A 22,549-nucleotide genomic window follows, 5' to 3' on the forward strand; every position below is an offset into this window, starting at 1 on the left:
TTATGCAACTGCATACACTCATACACACGCGTAGATTTAATTCGCAATACAAAAACCCTGATAGACCACATTTTGGTAAGAGTAAAAGATGCTAAATTAAAATCAGCTGTTTTAGAAGTGTGTATATCAGACCATTATGCAATATATAGCGGCACTGAAACAACATCATCTATAACTAATGTAATACTACGTTTCCACCTACCCTAAATCCGAGATTTAGCTAAGTAGATTTAGCTTAAATCTCGAGATTTATTCTAAATCTCGGTTTGAGGGTAGCTGAAAATCTTGGTTTTAGGCTAGGTGAATCTAAATCCACCATTTAGCGAAGTAGATTTAGAATAAATCTCAAGATTTATTCTAAATCTACTTAGCTAAATCTAGGATTTAGGTCAGGTGGAAACGTAGTATAAAAGAAGAAGAACATCAAATTCTCAGTCACGTTGTTCAACAAAAGATAGGTGAATTTAATTGGAATAACCTGAATAACTGCACTGTATGAAAAATTATGCATGCAATGAACACGATAGTCACTTCGTCTACAGTAAAGGTATAACTACATTGGCTCAAAAAGTGAAAAAGTACAAAAGTGAAAATTTTCAAATGCATTTTTGTGTAGTTTTTCGGGCTGGAAAATTAAAACTAATGATGCAGAAAGCTTATTTTTTGGTCTAAAAAACAATTTGTATACTCTTTTTCACAAAACAATTGCGCTAGCGAGAAAAAAAATATTTTCACTTTTGTACTTTTTCAAAAAGTGGTGTATGTAGTTAAGCCTTAATAAAAAAGAAAAGAAGCACAGAACATAGCTGGATAAACACAGAATTAAAGAAAGACTGCATAGAGCGTGATAGACTTTACAGACGATTTAAAAACAATAGGCTAAATGAAGACTATCAACGAGAGTTCAAAAAGTTTCACAAATCGCAACGAACTTAATACTTAACTTAACAACGAACTTAAAAAAAAAAAAAATAGATCAGTGGTAGAAGTAGAAGATCATGTGGTAATTATAGTACTAGATCAACTCATGAGTAAACTACCACCTCCAATGGAACGGGGCTAATGTTTAATGATTTGCAAACGTTTTTTTATTCTTCTTTTTTCTTATTTTTACAAATACAAATGTAATGCTGTTTTTTATTGAAGGTACAACTCCAAGAAATTTTGTTTGTTCGTAGTCGGGGCGAGGGGCCCCTAGTTGAAGTGGGGCCCCTAGGCAGCTGCCTAGTTTGCCTTGAGGCTAATCCGGCACTGGGCAGGCCGTCGGATGTGTGTTCACATTATCAAAAAACCATCCGATCAGACCAAATAGCAGCTGGTCTGTCCGGTAAGTTGGTCAATCTGAACCCCCCTTATCGCTTCGCTGAGCTACAAGCTACTGTATTTTGTTGCCGATGGGTGACTTCCATACAAATTTCACATTTTTGACAGCTGCCATTTTAGTCGCCGAGCGACGCATTCTGTTCAGCTCTTAATTTGCACTTCTTTTAAATAATAAAAATAAAATGCACGACTGGGGTCGCACGAACTTGCTCTTAGAGTTCAAGTTGCTTAAATTTTTAAGACTTTTTATATAGAAATTTGAAAAAAAAAAAAATTCGTTTAAGAAAAAAAAAATTAAATAAAATCTGAAATTAAATAGCCCTCCAAAACAAGTATGCAGTTTTGATTGATATATTAACATGCATTTTTAGAAAAAAAATTTTCAAAATCGTTAGAGCCGTTTTTTAAAAAACTAATTTTTTATAAATAATTTTTTGGAAAAAAAGTTTAAAAATAAAATTGGTATGCCATTTTGTAGAAATCACTAATCAACATCTAAAAACAAAATTTCAAAAAAATTAAATGTCCCGTTTTCGAAAATTTGATTTTTCAAAAAAAAATTTTCAAAATTTTTTTAAAAATCCAAAAATTATTTTTTTCAAAATTTTATTTTTGGCTTATACTTAAATTATATACATGCTTCTTCACAAAAAGTTTCGTTGAAATCGAATAAGCAGTTTTAGAGATAATCGGATTTGAAAAAAACGGTTCTATGGCAGGTACCGTTAATAATGATTTTCAAAAAAAAAAATTTTCATTAGAAGATAGACCTTAGCTTAAAACTAACATTTGAATTTTTTAAACAAAATCGTTGGAGCCGTTTTCGAGATATTTCAATTTTACTAAAATCGGTATATGACAAGTACCGTTATTATTGGTCCAAAAAAATTAATTCCAAAAACCCCTCTGCAGAGTCGCCAAATAACGCTATATACCAAGCTTGACATTAATCGGTCCATCCGTTTAGGCTGTAGCTCCTTATACAGGCAGACAGACAGACTGTCAGACAGACTGATAGACTGACAGACTGACAGACTGACAGACTGACAGACTGACAGACTGACAGACTGACAGACTGACAGACTGACAGACTGACAGACTGACAGACTGACAGACTGACAGACTGACAGACTGACAGACTGACCGACGGACTTCCGGGACCCAGTTTTTTGGCATTGTCTACCATCGTAATGTCATGGAAAAATGTTATCTCAACTTTTTTTTGTACGAATGCATAACTTGATATATAGTTACTATATCGCAAGTAAAAAATTATACAGATGTCTTATTCATATGGAGAGAAATGATATGTATATGAAATGTAATTGACCAAAAAAGAGCTTTCCAAAAGCTTTAAAATATTCAGTAAATACACAAAATCATCTCGCTTATCTTCTTTCTTGAAAAAAAACCTTTTCTTCCCTATGAGAGTGAGTGAGAAAAAAATGTCCAATTGAAAAAGAGCTTTTTCAGCTTTATTTTTGAAAGCTCCTTGTCTGGTAAGGCTTGTCTGGTAAGGAAAAAAAAATGATTCATATTTTTCTGAGCAGACAAGCTGTGTTCACTGACGCTGTGCTGGACTGTCCCTTCAAGCAAACAAGTCCGACCTCGGTCCGAATCCGCTCCACAGCAGGCGGAGCTGAGTCCGACTTCAGCTCAGAAACGGGTCCGAAGTCGGCTCAAATTAGTATGGAAATTATAATCACCGCGGAACCGATTTTATATGTATTGGTTTTTTCACCACGATTTCTCCTTCGACTTTGTGTTCATACACAAAAAGTTGCAAGTGTGTGAGTGCAACCCCGTTTTTCTCGGTCGGAGGTCGGAGTGTCGTTTCTGAACTCCGTTTTCTTGCTTGAAGGGGTTCTAGGCAGAAAAGTACAGCTTTTCATTGAGTTTTTACTGTGCTGAACTGTTCTAGTTTGCTGTTCATTGACAAATCTAGAACAGTTTAGAACAGGATTTTCTGTTCTTGCTTTTGAGTCAGATCAGGTTAGAACAGATTCGTGAGAAGTGTCAAAAGCAAAGCTGTCATTTTTTGTTTTTGTTTTGATATAATTGTGCGAATATTTCTCGAGTGCTCGTGGTTTTTATAACTAAAAACAATTTTTAATTATATTTTTTCGCAGTAAAAACACAAAAAAATAGAAAAAATAAACTAGAAACGATAAACAAAAAAATCGTATAAAGACTTAACATACACCACTTTTTGAAAAAGTACAAAAGTGAAAATATTTTTTTTTTCTGTCCTGTTCTGATCTAGAAAAATCCTCGTTGAACATACTTAAGATATCTGTATGATTATATTATCTGTGCTCAAACGGTTCCAATTCCAATAATTAAAAAAAAAAACCAAAGAATTGTGTAGAAAAGCTCTCGTAATGTAACGCTACGTTACGTCAAAAATTTCTAAAGCTTTCCGTCAGTTGCATATGTCAAAATAATACTTTTCAGAAACGCCACTGATAAGAATTAAATTAATAGCGCTAGTGTATAATATATTTGACACTGACATTTATGTCATACGATTTATCTGATTCACCAAGCTCTGTTTTTTCCTACGGCTACAACGACCAAAGACAAAAAACGAAAAATTATAATTTCACCTACCTCCTCTTAAAGTAAACGTGCGTCGAAAGTAAAACAAAAAATAAAGTAATAAATAATTAATTCATTCTCCTTGTCCTCATACAATCACAATAATCACATATAAAAAAACATTGTCACAATACCAACGGGTTAACGTCTGGGATATCTTATTCTTATTTTACCCAAGAAAAAAAAAGTGAATTTTTAACGAAAAAAAATACGATAATTTAATAAAACTTAATAAAATTATCTGACCACTTAAAACAATTCATAAGTAAAAGTACGTGAACAGTGGAAAAGTTGACTGTACTTGTTAATAAGTTCATAAAAAGTGCGCTAACCATTAAAAATAAATATAAAGTCCAAATTAAAACTTGGTGTTTTGCTTTTTTTTTTGTAAAAAGTTTCAACGAAGATTTAAATAAAAAAAATGTCGAACGAGTTTCCACCGATGCGAGATGGAATACAAGTAAGAAGAGAATATCTATAATTTTTTTTGAGAATTATGCAAAACATGGTTAGATTATTGTAATTTCTCTTGTTTTTGATTGTGTGTTAGGTTTGTCTGGTTTTTTTTTTTTTGTTTTTTATTTGTGACTTGTGAGCTTTGAACAAAGTAAATTCCGATTTGCGCCAAAGCCACTTAAATGAAAGTTGAGATTTTTATTGATTTTACAATTTACCAACATCACATTCAACCTGCAACCTGCAATATTTTTTCTTTTCAAACAAGAACTTTTGAAGAGGTTTCGTTATGACGTCAGCAAAGGTCTCGGTCAATTTCAAGTGTTTTAGTACGCTAGGGTGACCAGACTTAGCAAATCACTTAAAATGATTGAGAAAATAAGTTTGTACCTTTATCATTACCTTCAAACATTATTCCAATGTTGTTAGTATTTCAAAACTGATGAAGTCAATATTCTTGTCCTATCTTTTCAATAAACAACGTAGTAAATTGAAAATTAATTCAAAATAAGTCTAAATGACTGCGTTTATTCCTAACAGCTCCAACTTCACCTCCTTAAGTGGAAACCCCACTTTGAAAGTAACATAAAATAGTGCCTTTGGTAATACCTACTTCGTCTGTCTTGTTGTTAGTTCATTTGATTTATAGGTAGCTTCCTCTTAGTTCATTTATGAAAGCCCTTGAATGTATTGTATTGAAGTTTATCAATATCAGGTGTTGCCACTACAATGGTAAAAGTGTAACAAAAGTATCACACTTTTTAAATATTGAATAATTTTGTTACGGTGCAGGGAACTAACTTCACGGGAACTACCTTCACGGGAACTACCTTCACCTGGGAAATAACTTCACCTCTAGTGGGAAATAATTTCAATTTTTCCTGGTGTAGTTATGCCCCACTTAAGGTGTGAAATAAGTTCATCGAGAAATTTTGTGAAGATATTTCCCACCTAAAACTGCATTTGAAGAATATAAGAAATTTGAACAATGTGCAAAAAACTAAGTTTTAAATGTGGAAATACATTTTGAAACTAATCATAAGATAAAAGCGTAAAAATTCTTTATATTAATAAAGTATGGAGGCTTCATAGCTGTACTGAACCGAGTCAGATTCAGAGAAAAAAATGCAAGGGAGTTTTGAATTTATAGATTTTCAAAACGGACATAAAAATGAAATGTGGAAACTTGGAACGTGTTTACCATAATAACCTTTTGTAACTAATTGTTATCATTTAAATTGGTGAAAATAAAAAATTCGCGCGAATTTTTTATTTTCACACCTCAAAATTGATTCTCCCGTGGGCAAATTTTTTTTCCGCTTCGCGTTTGCACTTTGAGATTAAATAGAGTTTACTATAGTAACCCCAGCTCAATTTATTTTGAAGGTAAATAAATTCTGTTGTTAATTACTTCTAAAGAGTAAGGATTCTGAAAAAAAGTAAAAAAAATTTTAAACTTTATTATTTCTCATTTTTATTTGTCAGTCCTCACAATTGCAGAAAAGAGAAGTTACCACATTGCTCATAAAATAAATTTTGTGGCTGCAATTGAATCTCAAAAGTTAATTACAACAGCCTATCCTGTATTCAAAAGTGAAATTATTTCCCCACTCCGTGGGTAATAACTTAACCCAAAAGTGAATTTCATTCCCACGAAAAAGTGAAATTGGTTCTCACATTCAGTGGGAATTAGCTTCACTAGAAAAATGTGAAATTATTTCCCACTAGAGGTGAAGTTATTTCCCATGTGAAGGTAGTTCCCGTGAAATTAGCTCCATGCACCTTTTGTTTCCATGTTACTTTTTGTTCCGTTTTGTTACACTTTTTTTCAAAAATAAATTTTGTATGTTTTTTTTCCGTTGAAATAGATTGAACAAAATAAAAAAAAAACATGTAGGTTAGGTTAGGCTATCATCAACAGAGCTGATACACTTAGACCATGATTGGTCCGTTGTGATACCACAATGAATCTTTGAGATTTTTTTCTTCCTATTCGTTGAACCATTTAGAGCTTCTAATAAAGCGAGCGAGACTACCTATGTCTATATTTCCTAGCTCACTAGGACTGTTATAGTAGAATTCTCCCAAATGGAGTCTACGTCTTTGAGATAACGCAGGACATTCACAGAAAAGGTGTGGAATCGATTCCACCTCCTCCTCATCCACGTAGCTTCTGCAGAAATCATTGGAATAGATTCCGAGGCGTTCCTCCTGGACGTTCCTCGGCCACGGCCAGCAATGAATTTGTTATTTTTTGATACAATTTAGTCTTACATACATTGTGAAGAAGTCTTGTCCTTCTGAAGTATTTCACAAACGGATAAAATGCATTTTTGCATTTTACACTTTATGTAGATTGTTTCAATGTTATAACTTTAACGTGTATTTCAAGTGCAAAACATGATGCTATGTCATTTTCCCTGAGTATGAAGATCTTTATCTTGGATGTTTAACCATTAGAACCCAAAATATTGGCTTTTTAATAGTTTGACAGTTTTTTCTTCAATTTTTTTTTAGTTTGAATCGTTTGAAAACTCTCAAAGAAAATCTCGAAGATGATGACATAGCATCATATTTCTCTGAAAATAAAATATAATTCAATTTTTCGGTCGCAAATTGAACGAACTACACTAATAAATGCAATATCTTCCATTCTAAATGCAAAACAACAAAAAGGCCATAGTAAAAGTTTTTCCTACGTTATAATTCTTTCTTTTGATGCCAATTTCATTTATGGCCGCCTAACGTCCAAAATGCCCATTACAGTTATCAAACTTTAAACGTATCGATATTTTAAAAGGTTTTGGGATTTTATTAGATCTTTAAAAATGATCAGAAAAGACAAAGTACTTAAAATATGGCGGTTTTTTTCAAAAAGCTTTAAATTTTAATAAATAGCTAGGTACATTACAGCAAAACGAGTTTTCTTAAACTTCATTAATTAAAACTTATACAGGGTGTCCCAAAAGTAATGGATCAAACGAAATATGCTGATTGGGGAACTTAAGGGCTCTCAGAATTTGGTAACTTGTTCATCCCAAATCCTTACGGTTTTCGATTTAATGCAATATTTGTGCAATTTCGAAAAATTCCTACTTGGCAACAGTATTTTGCTTCCTGCGCCCATTATTGATTTTTGTTTTTTTTTTTAAATTCTTTTACCAAAACATTGCCAAATAATTAGGAACCATTCATTTATCAAAAGATTTTTTATTCCATACGCCATTTGGCTGCAAATTAACTAACAGTTTCAAGTTTTATAAAAAATCTATTTCTAACTTTTATTTGAGAGCAACACCGCGAAAAAATTTTGTACGGTGTGACACTGGTTTATTATTTTAAAAACTTGTCCCAGTATTGCAGTTTTCAAAAAAGTATAAAAGTTTCCAAAGTTGAAGCTAGATCGCAAATTATTACAATTTTAATTCAACAAAACAGGGCTTTTCAGAGCAAAAAACAAATCAGAAAAATGACGTTTTTTTTTTTGTATTTTTTTTGTATTTATTAAAATAAAATATAACTTAATATTAAGATTATACATCTTTTAGTTAATTAAGCCTTGTGAATTGGAAAATTATACAATTATATTAACATTAACATGAAAAAATCAAAATTTAGAAAGAAGCGATAGTAAAAAGAGAAAATAGAAAGAGAGAGAGAGAGAGAAAAAAAAATAAAATAAAAAAGAAAGAGAAAAAGAGATAGAGAAGAAGAGAAAAGCAATTTTAATTAAAAAAAAGTTAAGTTAAAATGACACCCGCGCAAGTAGCACAGAACCATAAGATAGTTTGAACCTTAAATCGTTCGGAAGTTCATTTATCTACATGTATCAATTTTAATGATTTGAGAACATAAAAAAGGTACAATTTTAATGATTTGAAACATAAACTGGTTCAATTTTAATGATTTGAAACATAAACTGGTTCAACTTAATAAGTTGTTAAGTACTTATTTAACTTCGTCTGAAATATTTTCAGATTTTCTGTTCTTCTTAATTCGCGTGGAAGCAAATTCCAAACACGAGCCGCGCCAATGAAGAACTGGCGCTCAGATGTAAGACATGTAAACCGAGGAATAGAGATAAGGTTGGTTCTATTTGATGACAAAAACTGAATATTGTTGAAGAGCCCAGGTGGTTGCTTGTAATGAACGATTTTAAACAACATAGTCAGTGTTTTGAATTTCAAAAGATCGGTGAAATTTATGCCATACAAGCTTTTACTGTAGTTGGAAACATGCTCATATCTTTGCAGTCCAAAGACGTAGCGAGCAGTATTGTTGAAAACAACATTGAGTTTACTTAGAGACACAGAATCCAAACTGCAATAAACTTCACATCCATAAGTCAAGATTGGAACTACTAATGTTTTGGCTAGCATCTTTCTGGTTTCAATGGGCGTAATTTTTTTCGTGACGAATAATGTTCTTAAAGCGCCATACGCCTTCCCTACTGCAGCATTTATATGGTCATTCCATGTTAAAGTCCGATTAAAACAAATTCCTAAGTTTTTCGCCTTATCAACAAATTCCACAGGAATATTATTCAAAAGCACTGTAGGAAAGTATGCTAAATCAAGCGTCTTCTTAGAGATGACAAGGCATTTCGTTTTCAAAGGGTTAAGGACAAGACCGCACCTATTAGACCATTCCAGAATTGCATTCAAATCTTCGTTAAGATTGTATACACAATTTTCAATAAGACCAAGCTCAGTACTTTGGAGATACTGGACATCGTCAGCGAACATTTGGACATCTCCGTGTCTTATAAGATTAGGAATATCATTTACATAAGCAGAAAATAAAAGAGGTCCTAAAATGGATCCTTGAGGAACACCTCGAGACAAGGAAAGCAATTCAGAAACCGTAGTTCCTGATACAACTGCTTGGTGCCTACCGCTTAAATAGGATGATATGAGCTTAACTGCTTCGCGACTAAATCCAAAACTAGAATATAATTTTTGGCACAAGATGTTATGGTCGATCGTATCAAATGCCTTGGAGTAATCAAGAAGAACCAAGAACGTGACTTTATCATCATCCAAGGCCCTCCTTACCCGCTCAACCACGTCCAAGAGGGCAGTAGTACTGCTGTGCTGGGCTCGAAATCCAGATTGCTTAGATGACAACAACCTGTTAGATTTAAAAAATTGGTTTATTTGGTTATGTATTAATTTCTCAGCCACTTTTGATAAAAATGGAAGAATCGATATTGGGCGATATTCTGTTCCACTGCGATTTTTAGGTACTGGAATAATTTTGGAAAATTTCCATTGATATGGAAAAGTGCTTTTGGTAAATATAGTATTGATAGCAAACGTTAAAAAAGTTATTGTTATTCACTCATGTTTTTCTGTGCTTATTTCAACTCTTCCTTTTGAGGTGCTACTGCAAATACTTTACTAAAGCGATTTTTAAATGTAATCACTTTTAACGAAACCAATGTAATTCTCATCTACGCGAGCAGAAGAGCATGAGCAGATCTAGTATTAAATGTACTTGTTCATGTACTAAGTACTGAGTACTTACCATATCCAAAGCAACAAGATTATTAATTACTTTTATTCTAGGTAGTATTTTTGCTTTGCTGAGATTGCACACGCATTTCGTTGTCCGGGTGGAACCCGATGAAAATGTTTGTTTTAATCAGCAGCAGTCAACTAGGCTTCATAATAATATGGCTCTAAATAAGATAAAATTCGATTTGACATGGCCGTAAGTAATACACCCGAATTTGACAAAACTAGATTTAAACAAAAAATAGTAGTTATAAAACATACATCTCGCTACTAAACTAAGGATTTGCTTAGAAGCAGTTCACCTTTATATAACTAAGTCAATTTTAAAATGATAGCATTTTTTTAGTTAACAAGTGATAGATAGTTATAACTACTGACTTTTTGTTCAAATCGAGTTTGCGCTAGATTCGTGTCTATTACTACTAAGGGACCATGATTTTTATTACTTTTTTAAATTTGTTCTCATTTGTTACCATTTTAAAAAAGTCTGCGACAACACTAAACACAATTATTGACAACTTCGAGCCTAATTTTACAACTTTTCCTAATAGTTTAGGCAAAAGTTTGAAAAAAAAAACAAAATTCATTATTGTTTACATAGATCTCCCTATCATCTAGCTACTTTTAATTAATATTGTGTATTATTGAGTCATTTTCGAAACCAACAATAAATTTTAAAAACTTGATTATAAAATAAATGACACTCTCTCTGAATGTTTATTTTTAAACTGTTTTTATTTGTTTTTTTTTTTTTTGTATTTTTTTTTTCTAGTAATTAGATAATTTGTAATAATAAGCACGAGAGTAGTTTTATATAATTAAACCCTTTGCGCGAAATAATTGTTGCATTAAAGTAGCAAAATTGTTGTGAAATTATTATCAAGTTGATGGCGACAAAAAAAACTTTTATCATTTTTATTCCACACACCAACTAATACTTTTGCAAAAAAAAATAAATTATTATCGGCTTTCGCACACGACTACCAAACGTTACCTACATGTTTGTCTATAAAATTGTTTCTTGTCATTTTTATAATGATGTTTTTGATTTTTTGTTTCGGAATGTATTCCGGATGTTAATGAGAGTGCTTTATTGATTTCTTAGAACAGTTAGATATTTTTTTTTTGTTTACGAAAATAAATTTGTTGAATTTGAATTCATCAAAAACAGAATTCGGTACCAGGCATAAAGTCGCACATTTTGTGTTATAGGTATAGGTACCCATTTTGTTTTTGATTTGCTGATAAAGAAAAAAAATATTTTTTGCTCAAGTAACGGATTGGATTTGAATCAATTTTTTGTTCGTTCAACAAGTTTGAAGAACTAAATAGCAAATTTTGCCTTTTCTTTAGATTCGGTTGGTAGGTAGGAATGGTAGCTTCTAGAGCACTTGCTCAAAATAACCCAAAAAACGCTGATTTATGCCGTTTTGATAACATAACTCTTGTGACCTTAATTGTGTCCTAACTGGATCTCCAGGCCGTAAGACTAGGCGTAGTCTCAAATGACTTCTGCAGAAGTTGCTTTGATGAAAAAGAAGAAGAAACAATCGAACGCCTTCTTTGGTCAAAAAGTGATCTAAGTGTGTCATTTGTTTTCCTGACAGCCATTTCTACGTAACCTAACCTTATAATTGTTTGTGGAATGGTTGTGTCCAAGGAAGACAAAAACTGTGAGCAATGATATTTTGGTTATGAAAGACTGTTGGCCTTAACCTACCGTGGTCAGATACCTTTATGAGCTTGGTAGTGTAATAGATGTTTACTGGCTGGAAGGATGCTGGATATTTGCCTTTGCCCAGTATCACATTCATCCGCTTAACGGCTTGTCACTTTGACGACCGCCTACGTAGCAGGCTTTTTTCTAAAACTTTGGTTCCTATTCAGTACCGCAGCGAGTTCATTCATCAGAATACTCAGTATGCAAGTCTCTTACTCAAAAGGATAAGTTGTTAAGATATGCACATCAAATTTGTGTAAGTTGTTTTCCACTTGAAGATGCTGATTTTAGTTTGAATTGGCTAAAATAATGGGAGAGGATAGAAAGATTCAGTCTATCTGAGTGCAACCTCAAACGATATTTGTCAAGTCATTCGTATAAATCTCTTCCTCCCAAACTGATCTTGAAAGAAATCGACTTAAAAGTTTTTTTTTTTAGAAAAAAAAACGTTGGGTGACTTGGGAATAGTGGAAACAATTCAGGATGATTATGTGGCTAACAGGAATGATACAAATAGCCCTTGACACATATTTTAACAAAATCGATCAATTAACTAATTTAACCATCTACGAGATAAACAAGAGTAAAATATGGTAAACCAATAATAGTTTTACTTATTTTTAGACAAAATTATGAATGAATTGTGGACCATCCCATATAAATTTCAGGAAATTCAATACATTGGCATACCTAGAGTGGAATATTTTGCATACGTAAATGTTTATTTCTATTCATTGATTATTGTAAATCAGTATGAAATAACCATACTAACATGTGCAAAACCAAAGCCTTTTCAAACATGTAGCTGTTAATTATTAAAATATTAACAAGATACTAGTATGATAGTGAATTCATCAAGGTTTGCTTTTTTATCGTTCGCGGGTTTAATGCCTTTAAGCTGTAAATACTATTCTTTTTTTGCGATAGTGTAACTTTGTTTCCAAACTACTCCTTAATTATCTTTTTAATGGCTTTACTTAAAGCTAAATACAAAATAAAAGATTATTTTGGAATATTACAGACGACAAATTTGTACCTATCAAGGGTAAACATTATTCGATTTGATAAGACCCCAGACACGTACGAACATATCTATACAACAAATCAGTTTGTAATTATTTTTTTTTAATTTACAAAGAAATTGTAACAGAATCTTATCATTGGCAAATTTTTTAATTAAAATATTAGGTATTGGAAATCACTCATTGATTAAGTCGATATGCATGTATTTTTGTTTGAATATTCATGTTTTCTTTTTTTTTTTTTAACTATAACAAAGTTAATTGTGGAATTTTTTGTTTTATATTTTTTTCATTCAAAAATAAGTTACATAAATAAGAACAACTTAACAACAAGATAGCAATATGCTTTCAATAGTGTTTGTGCTTATCTTGTTTATTTAAATCAGTAAATCTTCAAGTTTCTACCTGAAATATACATAAGTTCTCTCTCAAGTAGTTCTTAGATAAGAAATGTTTTTTTTTTTAATTATATTTGTCTTTTTATTTAAAACTCTTCTTAGCTAGTTTGTTTATTTTAATAAGCGTGCCATATTGATTATGCTAAAATAATTGATAACAATGATAATTTAAAATGTATTGTGATATTCAAAAAATTCCCAGAAAACAGATCGTACAATGACATCTGTTGAGGGCAAAAGATTATCATTTATTGCTCACCTATCATCATTGACTCATTTTCAATAACATAGATCATTTCGTGAGAACTACCTATTAGACTAACTTTTATTTTTGTAATATTTAGAATTTAATTAAATTTACTATGTCATGTTTTTTCAATTATCATATTTATATTTATTAGAGAGTGCATCGAGATCAGACTGTCATTTATTGATTTTCACTAGAAAACGCAAGTATTGATAATGTTACAAAGCGTTGAACTTTCACTAATAATGTATCCTTAAAACCATGATAAATCTGTCAAAACATCATAACATGAACCAATTTTTTTCAGTTTTTTAAGAATTTATTACTTAGTTCCTTGCCTAGATGGCAACTTAAAGAGCGTTAAAAACTCTCCCAGTAAATAATCAATTTATAGTTAACCGAGCAAACTTGAGTCTTAATGCTTGCTACTAGGTTGAAGTGCTGATAATATTGATGCCATTCAAGCATCCGACGCAAACACATGTTGATTTTATTGCGTTATCAAGAATTGCTCATCATTACCACCAATGGGCATTTTGCGAAAACATTTTGTTCTGCCCTTAAGGTGAAGTTAGCTCAAGCATTACAGGTATAAAGCGATGTCGTTTTGGTCGCCTAATTTTAAAACATTGAGACTTACGTTTACATTTTGACTACCTATGTGTTGCACATTCCAATTTTATTAATTCCCAATTGGGATGTCGCGCCGTAGTCTTCAAATCTAGAATTCGACTGTTAAAAACGTCCCGCTGCTTAGATCTTTCTCGATATAGGTAAATGGAGGCGTAGTTAATATATATTAAATCATTTAAGATTAAATTTGGAAAATAACCCAAAGAAAAATGGTTGAAAATGATTATTTATTATCTCTCCAAAAAATATTGATTTTTTTTTAAGATTTGTTTAATCAAAATAACTACCTAGTCTTTGAGAACATTAAATAAAATATTTAATTTGAAGATACCTAACATTTAAAAGAACAGTTATTAATTATAAACTTTATCAGACTATGATCAATTTGAAACGTAGCTGCTGACTTGTTTACTTACGTTCCTATGTGTATTTTAAACCAAAATTATTAATCTTTCGGAATTTGTCTCGAAATCTTGTATAGAGAAATGTTCAATCAAATTGACTAAGGTCCAGATTTTCAGTGTAAGATGATCCTGATTAAGGTCAACTCGGTGTTTACTCTTTTTCAAAGACAGAAGCAAACAAATTAAAGGGACAAGAGGATAAAAATACGAAAGAGAAACAAAACGAGTAGCTAGAACATTTTTTGGCAATAGATAAAAAGATCACAATATACTTGCTTTTTGAATGTGTAGCGATACATTTTCAAACTCGAAAGTTTAGGACCAGTATTCATAAACCTCCCTTAAGTTATGATTTTTGCTCTAAAGGGATTCTGAGGAAACTTTTGTCCACTTGTTCTATTCATTTTATTTACTTTAGAATTTTCCCACTTCATACCTGACCATTGTACTTTTTTCAATGTGAAAGTTCTAGCGATCAAGAAAGTCCTACATTTGTAAAGAGAAAACTTAATATCCAACACGGATCTTCCCCGATAGACAAGCTGTTTTCAAATCTCTTTTTTCCATCTCTACAAAATCATCACGGTCCAAGATTGTCAGAAATATGTGTGAGAAATGTCACCAAAGTTCAACATTCACCTTTGGTTGAACAACAAGCTACCTAGGCTTAGAAAAATAAAAAAAGTCTAACATCTTCATTAATACCACCAGTGATTTAGAAAAAAAATCAGTTTCTGTAAAATTGGCAACCAGAGTTTCGGGGGACTCCCGAACACGGAAAATTGCTTTAATTTGACATTACAATGCTTAGAAATTTCAACAAACCTTAGTCAGTTCAATACACGTTGTGGTTGAGAATAGCGGACTGACACAAGCGAAAATATACTTTGTATAAGCTTAAGTCAACCTAAAGTGGCATCTACCACTAAAATTTTCCTTTTCATGCAAAACAATTTTTTGGATATAAATATTTAAAGATCTTAAAACCCACTCCTTATGGCATTCTCAAGGTAGCCTCATCCTACATTTAAACAAACAAAAAAAAAAAGAAGAAAGAAAATACAAAATCCAACAAATTACGTCTTTTCAAAAAAATCAAATAAAGAAAACATCTTCCGATAAAAAATGTATATTCATAAATTGAAATTCGAAGATTTTCCCAGTCGTCACAAGCCACACTAAGAAAAGAACTGTTGCTGCAACTGATGTCACTAAAGTGAAATAAAATTTAATGGATAATTTTAAAATTGGCCATCGGGTCAATGGCATCACCTTCGAAATGTTCTACATACTCGTACACACATTATACCATGCATATTGTGTTTTGTTATTTATTGTTGCTGCTACGTTGCAATAATAATATTTTTTTTATTATTATTATTATATTATTTTTTTAATTGAAAGAGTGTAGAATAGCTTTGTTTAGATTTCCAATGGAATGTACAAAAAAGAAAAATATCTTGACATGATTAATTTTCTAGTTAATTTGATTTTATTTTTGGTATAAAAACAAGGTTTCTCATATAAATATAAAAAAATTAAAATAACATTTACCTGGAAGTTTAATCAATTCATAGAAAAACATATTATTTGTGATATGATTTCATATCTTCTTCTCATATTTGATTGATTTTCAAAATGTAATGTCAAACAATGTTATTGTTCTTGTTGCTATTTTATTCTAACCTTCGTAATCGTAATTATTTATCAGTTAGTTTTAATGGAATAATTACAAAGCTTTCTTTTATTATTATTTTGTTTTTACATACATATTTGTGTGTTACATAAAAACATCTTTATCGGACAAATGGTTATTTTGTGTAAACAATAAAATATCACCCACGTTCCGTTTAAGTTTAATCACAGGAATCATTTTTGCGTTGTAAATTTGACTTCAATAAATTGATATTGAAGTGAAATAAATGGAAAAAATGAAATCATTAGATATTGACTTAATCAATTAATAAGATCTACGTTTTTCTCCAGGGTTAATATTTTTTATATCAATTATTGTTTTATATTTAATTATTTTTAAAATAAATTTAGCAGTCAAGATTAAAAGTTAAATCATTTGATGATTTAACTTTTAATCTAAAAAGATTGATATACTATTCCTCTTTAGACTAAAAAAGCAATTTTATTTACTAAGAAAAGTACATAAAGATAAAGCTCATGTGATGGCGAAAAGGCTTGTCAGATGAATTGATATTAAATTTGTAAGGTATCACGTACATCATTTGAACTTTACTTCTAAAGAGATGAGATCAACCGGGTAATACTACATGGCAAAATTTGTATTATTTTCAGATGCATTTTCGACTGATTGTTAGGAGTATTTACTATTATAGAGTTCCAAAAAAAGATGTTAAACAAAAACTCATGATTTTCCATTGCTTTAAAATGTACTGGTATACTATTTTGTTAGTTCATGGAAGGATAAATCTCTCGAAATAATTAGATTTTTAAAATTGTTTTGAATTAAAATAGTGGTTGCCCACGTTAAAAAAATGAAAACCAATTTTTTAACAGACTTAATCACAAATAAGGTGATTTTTTCACCTATGGAAAACCCCATTAAAAACTAAACTAACTAAAATTTATGTTTCTTTTTTTAAGCATTCACGTAAATGATAAGTAGCAAAAATAAATGATGAGATAAAGAACTATAAGTTTTAACTCGTGTACGCTAGTTCACACATGCTTTTTAAGTTGTTGAGATAGCAGGGATTAAACAATACATGTTAGGTTGACTCTTACCACTTACGTAAACTGTACAGGATTAAACTGACTTACAGGATTGTTTACACCATATAGGTTAAATTAAAAAACACATAATGAAAAAAAAAACAGAAAGAATAGGCATAAGAAAAGCCACAATGACAGATACTCTTCTGCTGCAAAAAAGCTATTGGAAATTATAGGGCACTGTTCCCAAAAATAACTCACTGGTTAAACCACGTTCATCATACTTACCCCGTAAGTGGACAGATTGGTGAACTGATTTGGACATAGCAACATATCGCGACATAACATAACAGATGTACGGTCGTTAGCTTCTACAGTACATCTTTCGGCCTACATGTGTATCAGCTGAGTCCTACTGGAAAAGTAATAGAAACACAGAAGGAGTTAATATATCTAGCTATTACACTAGATCAGTGTTTTTCAAACTTTTTGAGATCACGACCCCCTTGAGAGGAAAAGTATTTTGGCGACCCCTTCACACTATAATGTGTCTGTATTTTTAAATAGCTGAATACACTGTACCCGTTCAAGACTCCGGATTTTTTCCCGTGTTGGACATTTTATTTTGTTAAGCTCTTCCTTATTACACTAATGGCCAGTGTTTGTACCACATGTTTTTTAGAAAGCTGTCGCGAGTCGTGGCTACGAAATGGATTTTACAAACTGATTTTGCTTTTGTAGCAATGGTGCCAAAGCTTTGACCGGCATCAAAAAAGGACCAATTACAAAATTGAAACTCAAATGCAAAACTCTTCATGAACACACTGCTTTCTTCATCGACAAGTTCTTGCATCGAAGGTACAGCCTGCAGAATTAAATGATGTGCCTAAAGCTGTTATCAGAGAAGTGAACTTTATGAAAGGCAAGGCCTTGGAAAGTCGACTGTTTTGGATTGTATGCGATGAAATTGGTTCACTACACAATAATCTTTTTTACCACACAATTGGATGTCAAAAGAAAAAGTATTGACACATGTTTTGGAATTACGAGCTGAATTATGTTTTTTTACAACATTCAAAATCTGATTTTTTTTACCACTTAAATATCCTTAATAAGAGCCTACAAGAAAGAGAGGAAAACATTATAATTGAAAAAGACAAAATCAGGTGGCCTAGTTATTGACTTCTCGGAAAACTTCGGTAATGGTCCGTGTCTTTACAAGCAAACAAATTTGATTCTTTACCCTGCGTTCAAAAGATGCATAGAATCAATATTTGTTAGCTACCATATTCATCTAATAGTACAGAGTTTATATATGAAAAACTTTGATGCAGGCTCCAGGTCAATAATTGACCTGGAGCCTGCATCAAAGTTTTTCATATATATACTATTTGAAGAGGTCACTACAAAAATATAATAGTACAGAGTTTATTAAATTTTGAGATGAAAATTATGAGTTACTTTCAAGAAATGGACTCTGAAAGTGAAAATGGAACTAATATGGAATTGAAATACATATTTTTTTGAATAATTCAGTTGAACTTGCTGATCTACCGTCTGTAAAACTGAAACCTTATAGATTTAGCTGCCCAGGGGGTCGCGACCCACACTTTGAAAAACACTGCACTAGATAGTAAACTCCCTCTGGAACAAACACGTTGATATAAATATTGGAAAATCTACGAAAGCCTTAATGGTATGCAAAAATTAACAAGTTATTCATGGCACTGCAAACCACTTATCCTAAGTAGGATGCCGACCATAATGAAAACCTTGGTGCGGTTGCTTGTTGATCTTGCAACAACTAGAAAATCACTAATTAAAGTACAAGAATCGCATGTGTCTGCATCACCGGGGCAATAAGAACATTCCCAACCGCACCCTCAACTCAACATACCAATTGAAAGTGCTGCTAAGAGGGCTTGGATGAGATTTGCCAAGCAACAAACTGGGTCTGCAAAATGCAAACCACTGAGAAAACTGAGAAAAAGAAAACTTTCCAAGAGATTCCATTTCATATAAAATACACCTTAATAATAAAAAAGATTAGGCACGTGAATCTATTAACTATCCATTAAAAAAAAACTCCCAAATCGTCGGCACAACACCAAAACCGCGGATCTACATTTTTGGACATTTTCACTTTAATGCGTCATTTTACTTGTAATTGGTACCTCTTATTACTTCGTCGATCCAAATCCTCTAAAAAGCGGGAGCAGTTCCCCCTTTAATGGGACCCGAACCGTATTGCAGACCAGAAAAAAAACGAGTTAAAGACAACCTCAGGAAAACCAATGGTCTCACTCAATTTCCTGAAAGGAATTTAGTCAAAACCTAATTTGAAAGTCAGCTTCATTTTTGTGTCATTTGGGGTACCTCTGAAAATTCAATTAAGACCTTAAATTTGACTTTTTTTTCTTCGTAAATTTGATTAAGTTGTTTTTTACGTTTAAATCGCCAAAAATGTTGCTCATCTCCAGACTTCACAAAGTTTCATCAAAATCAGATAAGCCTTTTTAACTGAAATACCCCACAAACAGACAGATAAACAAATCTTTATATAGTAATATAAAATATTATATCAAGATTAAGATTAAGTTAAAATTTCGCAGTAAATAATACGCCCGTTTTTAATAACTTATCTATTGATAAGTTTTAACATGGCAATAGATTATGATTTGAAAAAAGATAAGGAGTTCACGTTCTAATGCAAGTGGTCAAATATCACTGCAAAAGTATTAAAGTGCAAGATTTTCTAAAATGTTCCAAAATGTTTCGACTATTTGACCAATGTTCCAAAAATATAAAAAATACTGAAAATATTAATTAAATTAATTTTTTTTTTTTACTTAAAAATATTTATTCCAAAGACTAAATATTTATTTAATTTTTTTTTCTAGGATGTCGAAACAGGAGAAGTCGAGTACATTTTTGCAGAACGTGATCCCCCTGCCCAACGGCAAAGTATTGAAGTTGATGCTGAAACTGGAGAGCCAGAGTGTTCAAAAATAACAGTTCGCTACTTGAAAAGAAAATCGTTTCAAATTCCCAAACAATACTTGAAAACTCCTCCAGAAGATGAAGATTTTGATGGACCATCCTGCTCAAAGAAGATTGCTGCATACAATCCATTCGATAAGGAGGCATTCATAAGAATGGAATGTGTAAATAAGGTAAATAAAATAATATTATTTTACAACTTGAAAAAAGTTTAATAAAAATTTTAATTTTTTTTTCTTTCAGGATATCGTTCTTGGATTCACAAAATCAAGCTACCTGCTCTTCTTAGTACCTTCAGTCTTCTGTTTCACAAAAATGACAGCTGTATTTATATTAGTTTGTGAATCAGTCCTGCACTATTTGGCACACTACAAAAATCGAAATAATTCAAATTCAAATATTTTCTATCGAAGTCCTTTACATTTGCTTACGTCACAATTTTGTCGTGAATGTTGTGCAGAGAATGAAATGGATTCAATAAGAAAACTACATAAAATCAGCACTTCAAGACTTAACATTAGCCTCAAAGATATGACAAAAGTTATTGGATAGTTAAGGGATTTTGCTAACTAATGTTTTAATTTTGTTTTGTTTTGGTTTTTGTGTATTTAGTTTAGGTTATTATTTTCGTTATTTCTTCTTCTGTGAAAATATTTCGTACGATTATTAATTTTAGTTTTCTATTTCTATATATTTTTTTTTTGTTTAAATAATCTTAACATTATTTATTTTGTAGATCATTTAACTGTATTAAGTTTTATTAATAAAAAATATGAGTAACAAAATAAACTTGTCTTAAGAACAAAAATATATTGTAATTTTATATTTTCAAACTCTTGCCTATTGTCATGTACAACATGAAAATAGGTCTGTTTAATGAAAAAAAATCTAGGGCAGAAAAGATCAGAGCAGTACAAGTTTGTAAATACTGTCAGAACAAGAAAGAACTGAAAAGTTCAACCTCGTATTTAACAAGATTGACAGTTGTCTATATCAGTTGCAAAATTTTTAATTCAAAAATCATTTCTTGAAATGATTTTTCACTAAAATAAATGATTTACTAAAACTTTTAATACTCCCGTAATTTGTTGTTACTATTAATCAGAAATTTTTAAGAAATTCACTTTTTAAAATCTTATTTTTTCACAATCAAACAAACATCTGAACATCTGACACTTTTCACTCACTTGCTCTACCACAAAAGTAGGAGCAGAAAAACTTGAACTTTTCTGTGCTGAACAACTTCATAAAACATAAAATGACAGATTGTAGAACAAGTTGGGCGAGTATTTTTTGTCATGAAACACAAAAACTTGTACTTTTCGGATCCTTTCTGTACGGATCAGATTCATTAAACAGACCAAATGTTTTCGAATATTATTACTTATTTTTAAACATGTATAAACTAATTCCCAACAATTAGAGTGAAAATATAGTCATTCTATCCATCCTGTAAGTACAGATCATAGTCAAAGGTGGATGGAAGGTGTCCAGTAGACAAGTCCAAGACCAAAAATTCTTGTTAGTTTGGTTCTTTTGACGAGCCTATTGGACAACCGTATTAAAACGAAAAGTTAAAATAGGTTTAGAAGGAAACGACAATTTTGAACAGACTGTCCAAAAGTGACGAGTTTAATTTTCTTACCTAAATAAAAAGGCCTGTTCACTGTGAACTAATATTTGTAAGCTAAACTTGTTTTGAGACTTGAGACCAATTCCAAGATATCTGCTTCCGAAACTACGAAAAATAAAATATTTGCATGCAAATAACTCAGCAACCAGACCTCCAAGAAACTTTAGGTTTTCAGTTATGAATAGATCTTAAAGAGACCTTTCTTTTGATGTTTTACTCGATGGGTTTGGAGGAAAATTTTCAAAATGTACGTTTTTTTTGCAATTTTTTTGGAAAATCTTAAAAAAATAAATTTGTATTTTTATTACCAAAATGCATAGCCATGTAAACTATGAATTCAAATCTGTTAACCAGAACTTGTTTTGAAACTTTGGCTCTAATTTATCAGCTTCCGTATGTTAAAAAAAAATATTTTTAAAAAGACCGTTCTTTTGATATAATGTATCACTTCATTAGCAGAAAAAAATTGTTTTTCCCCGGGGACCTCGCACCTCAACGTACGCCTCTAGTATGAACTTTCAATTGATTTCCTGATATGGGTTTTTTATTTGCTTGTGTTTTAGAAAGCTCGATAGGAGAGGTTGCAATCGGCGCTACAAAGGTATCCTCCGAGCGGAAAATTTTCCGATTTCATACGAATCATGCATCGATTTGTATTTTCGAGTGTATCTCCGATTTGTATGAAATCGGACAAATTTCTGCTCCAACGGATACTTCGCTTGGGCCGAATATAAATGAATCTATTACTTTGAAACGGAAATCTTCTCCTTAAACCATATTGATAAATCAGTTTTATGGTTTTCTTTTGTGTTTTGCGTACCCCTATAAGTTACTCTAATGTGCATCTCTAAGATATTTGCAAAAAATAAGAAAGAATATGTGAAATGTACGAAAACAAATTTGAAGAGTATTAT

At 31.5% G+C, this 22,549-nt stretch overlaps 1 protein-coding gene across 1 annotated transcript; it reads left to right on the forward strand.

Annotated features, from left to right (window-relative positions):
* The first annotated feature begins 3,846 nt into the window (after nt 1-3,846).
* LOC129908403 (uncharacterized) lies at nt 3,847-22,436 on the forward strand. The gene is made up of 3 exons (XM_055984863.1): nt 3,847-4,381; nt 19,903-20,175; nt 20,246-22,436. Exons 1-3 carry the CDS (start codon nt 4,343-4,345, stop codon nt 20,552-20,554), a joined length of 621 nt encoding a protein of 206 aa, XP_055840838.1. The 5' UTR covers nt 3,847-4,342; the 3' UTR covers nt 20,555-22,436.
* The last annotated feature ends 113 nt before the right edge of the window (nt 22,437-22,549 follow it).

This window comes from Episyrphus balteatus, chromosome 2 (genome assembly GCF_945859705.1).
Source record: "Episyrphus balteatus chromosome 2, idEpiBalt1.1, whole genome shotgun sequence".
In the NCBI taxonomy this organism is placed as follows: domain Eukaryota; kingdom Metazoa; phylum Arthropoda; class Insecta; order Diptera; family Syrphidae; genus Episyrphus; species Episyrphus balteatus.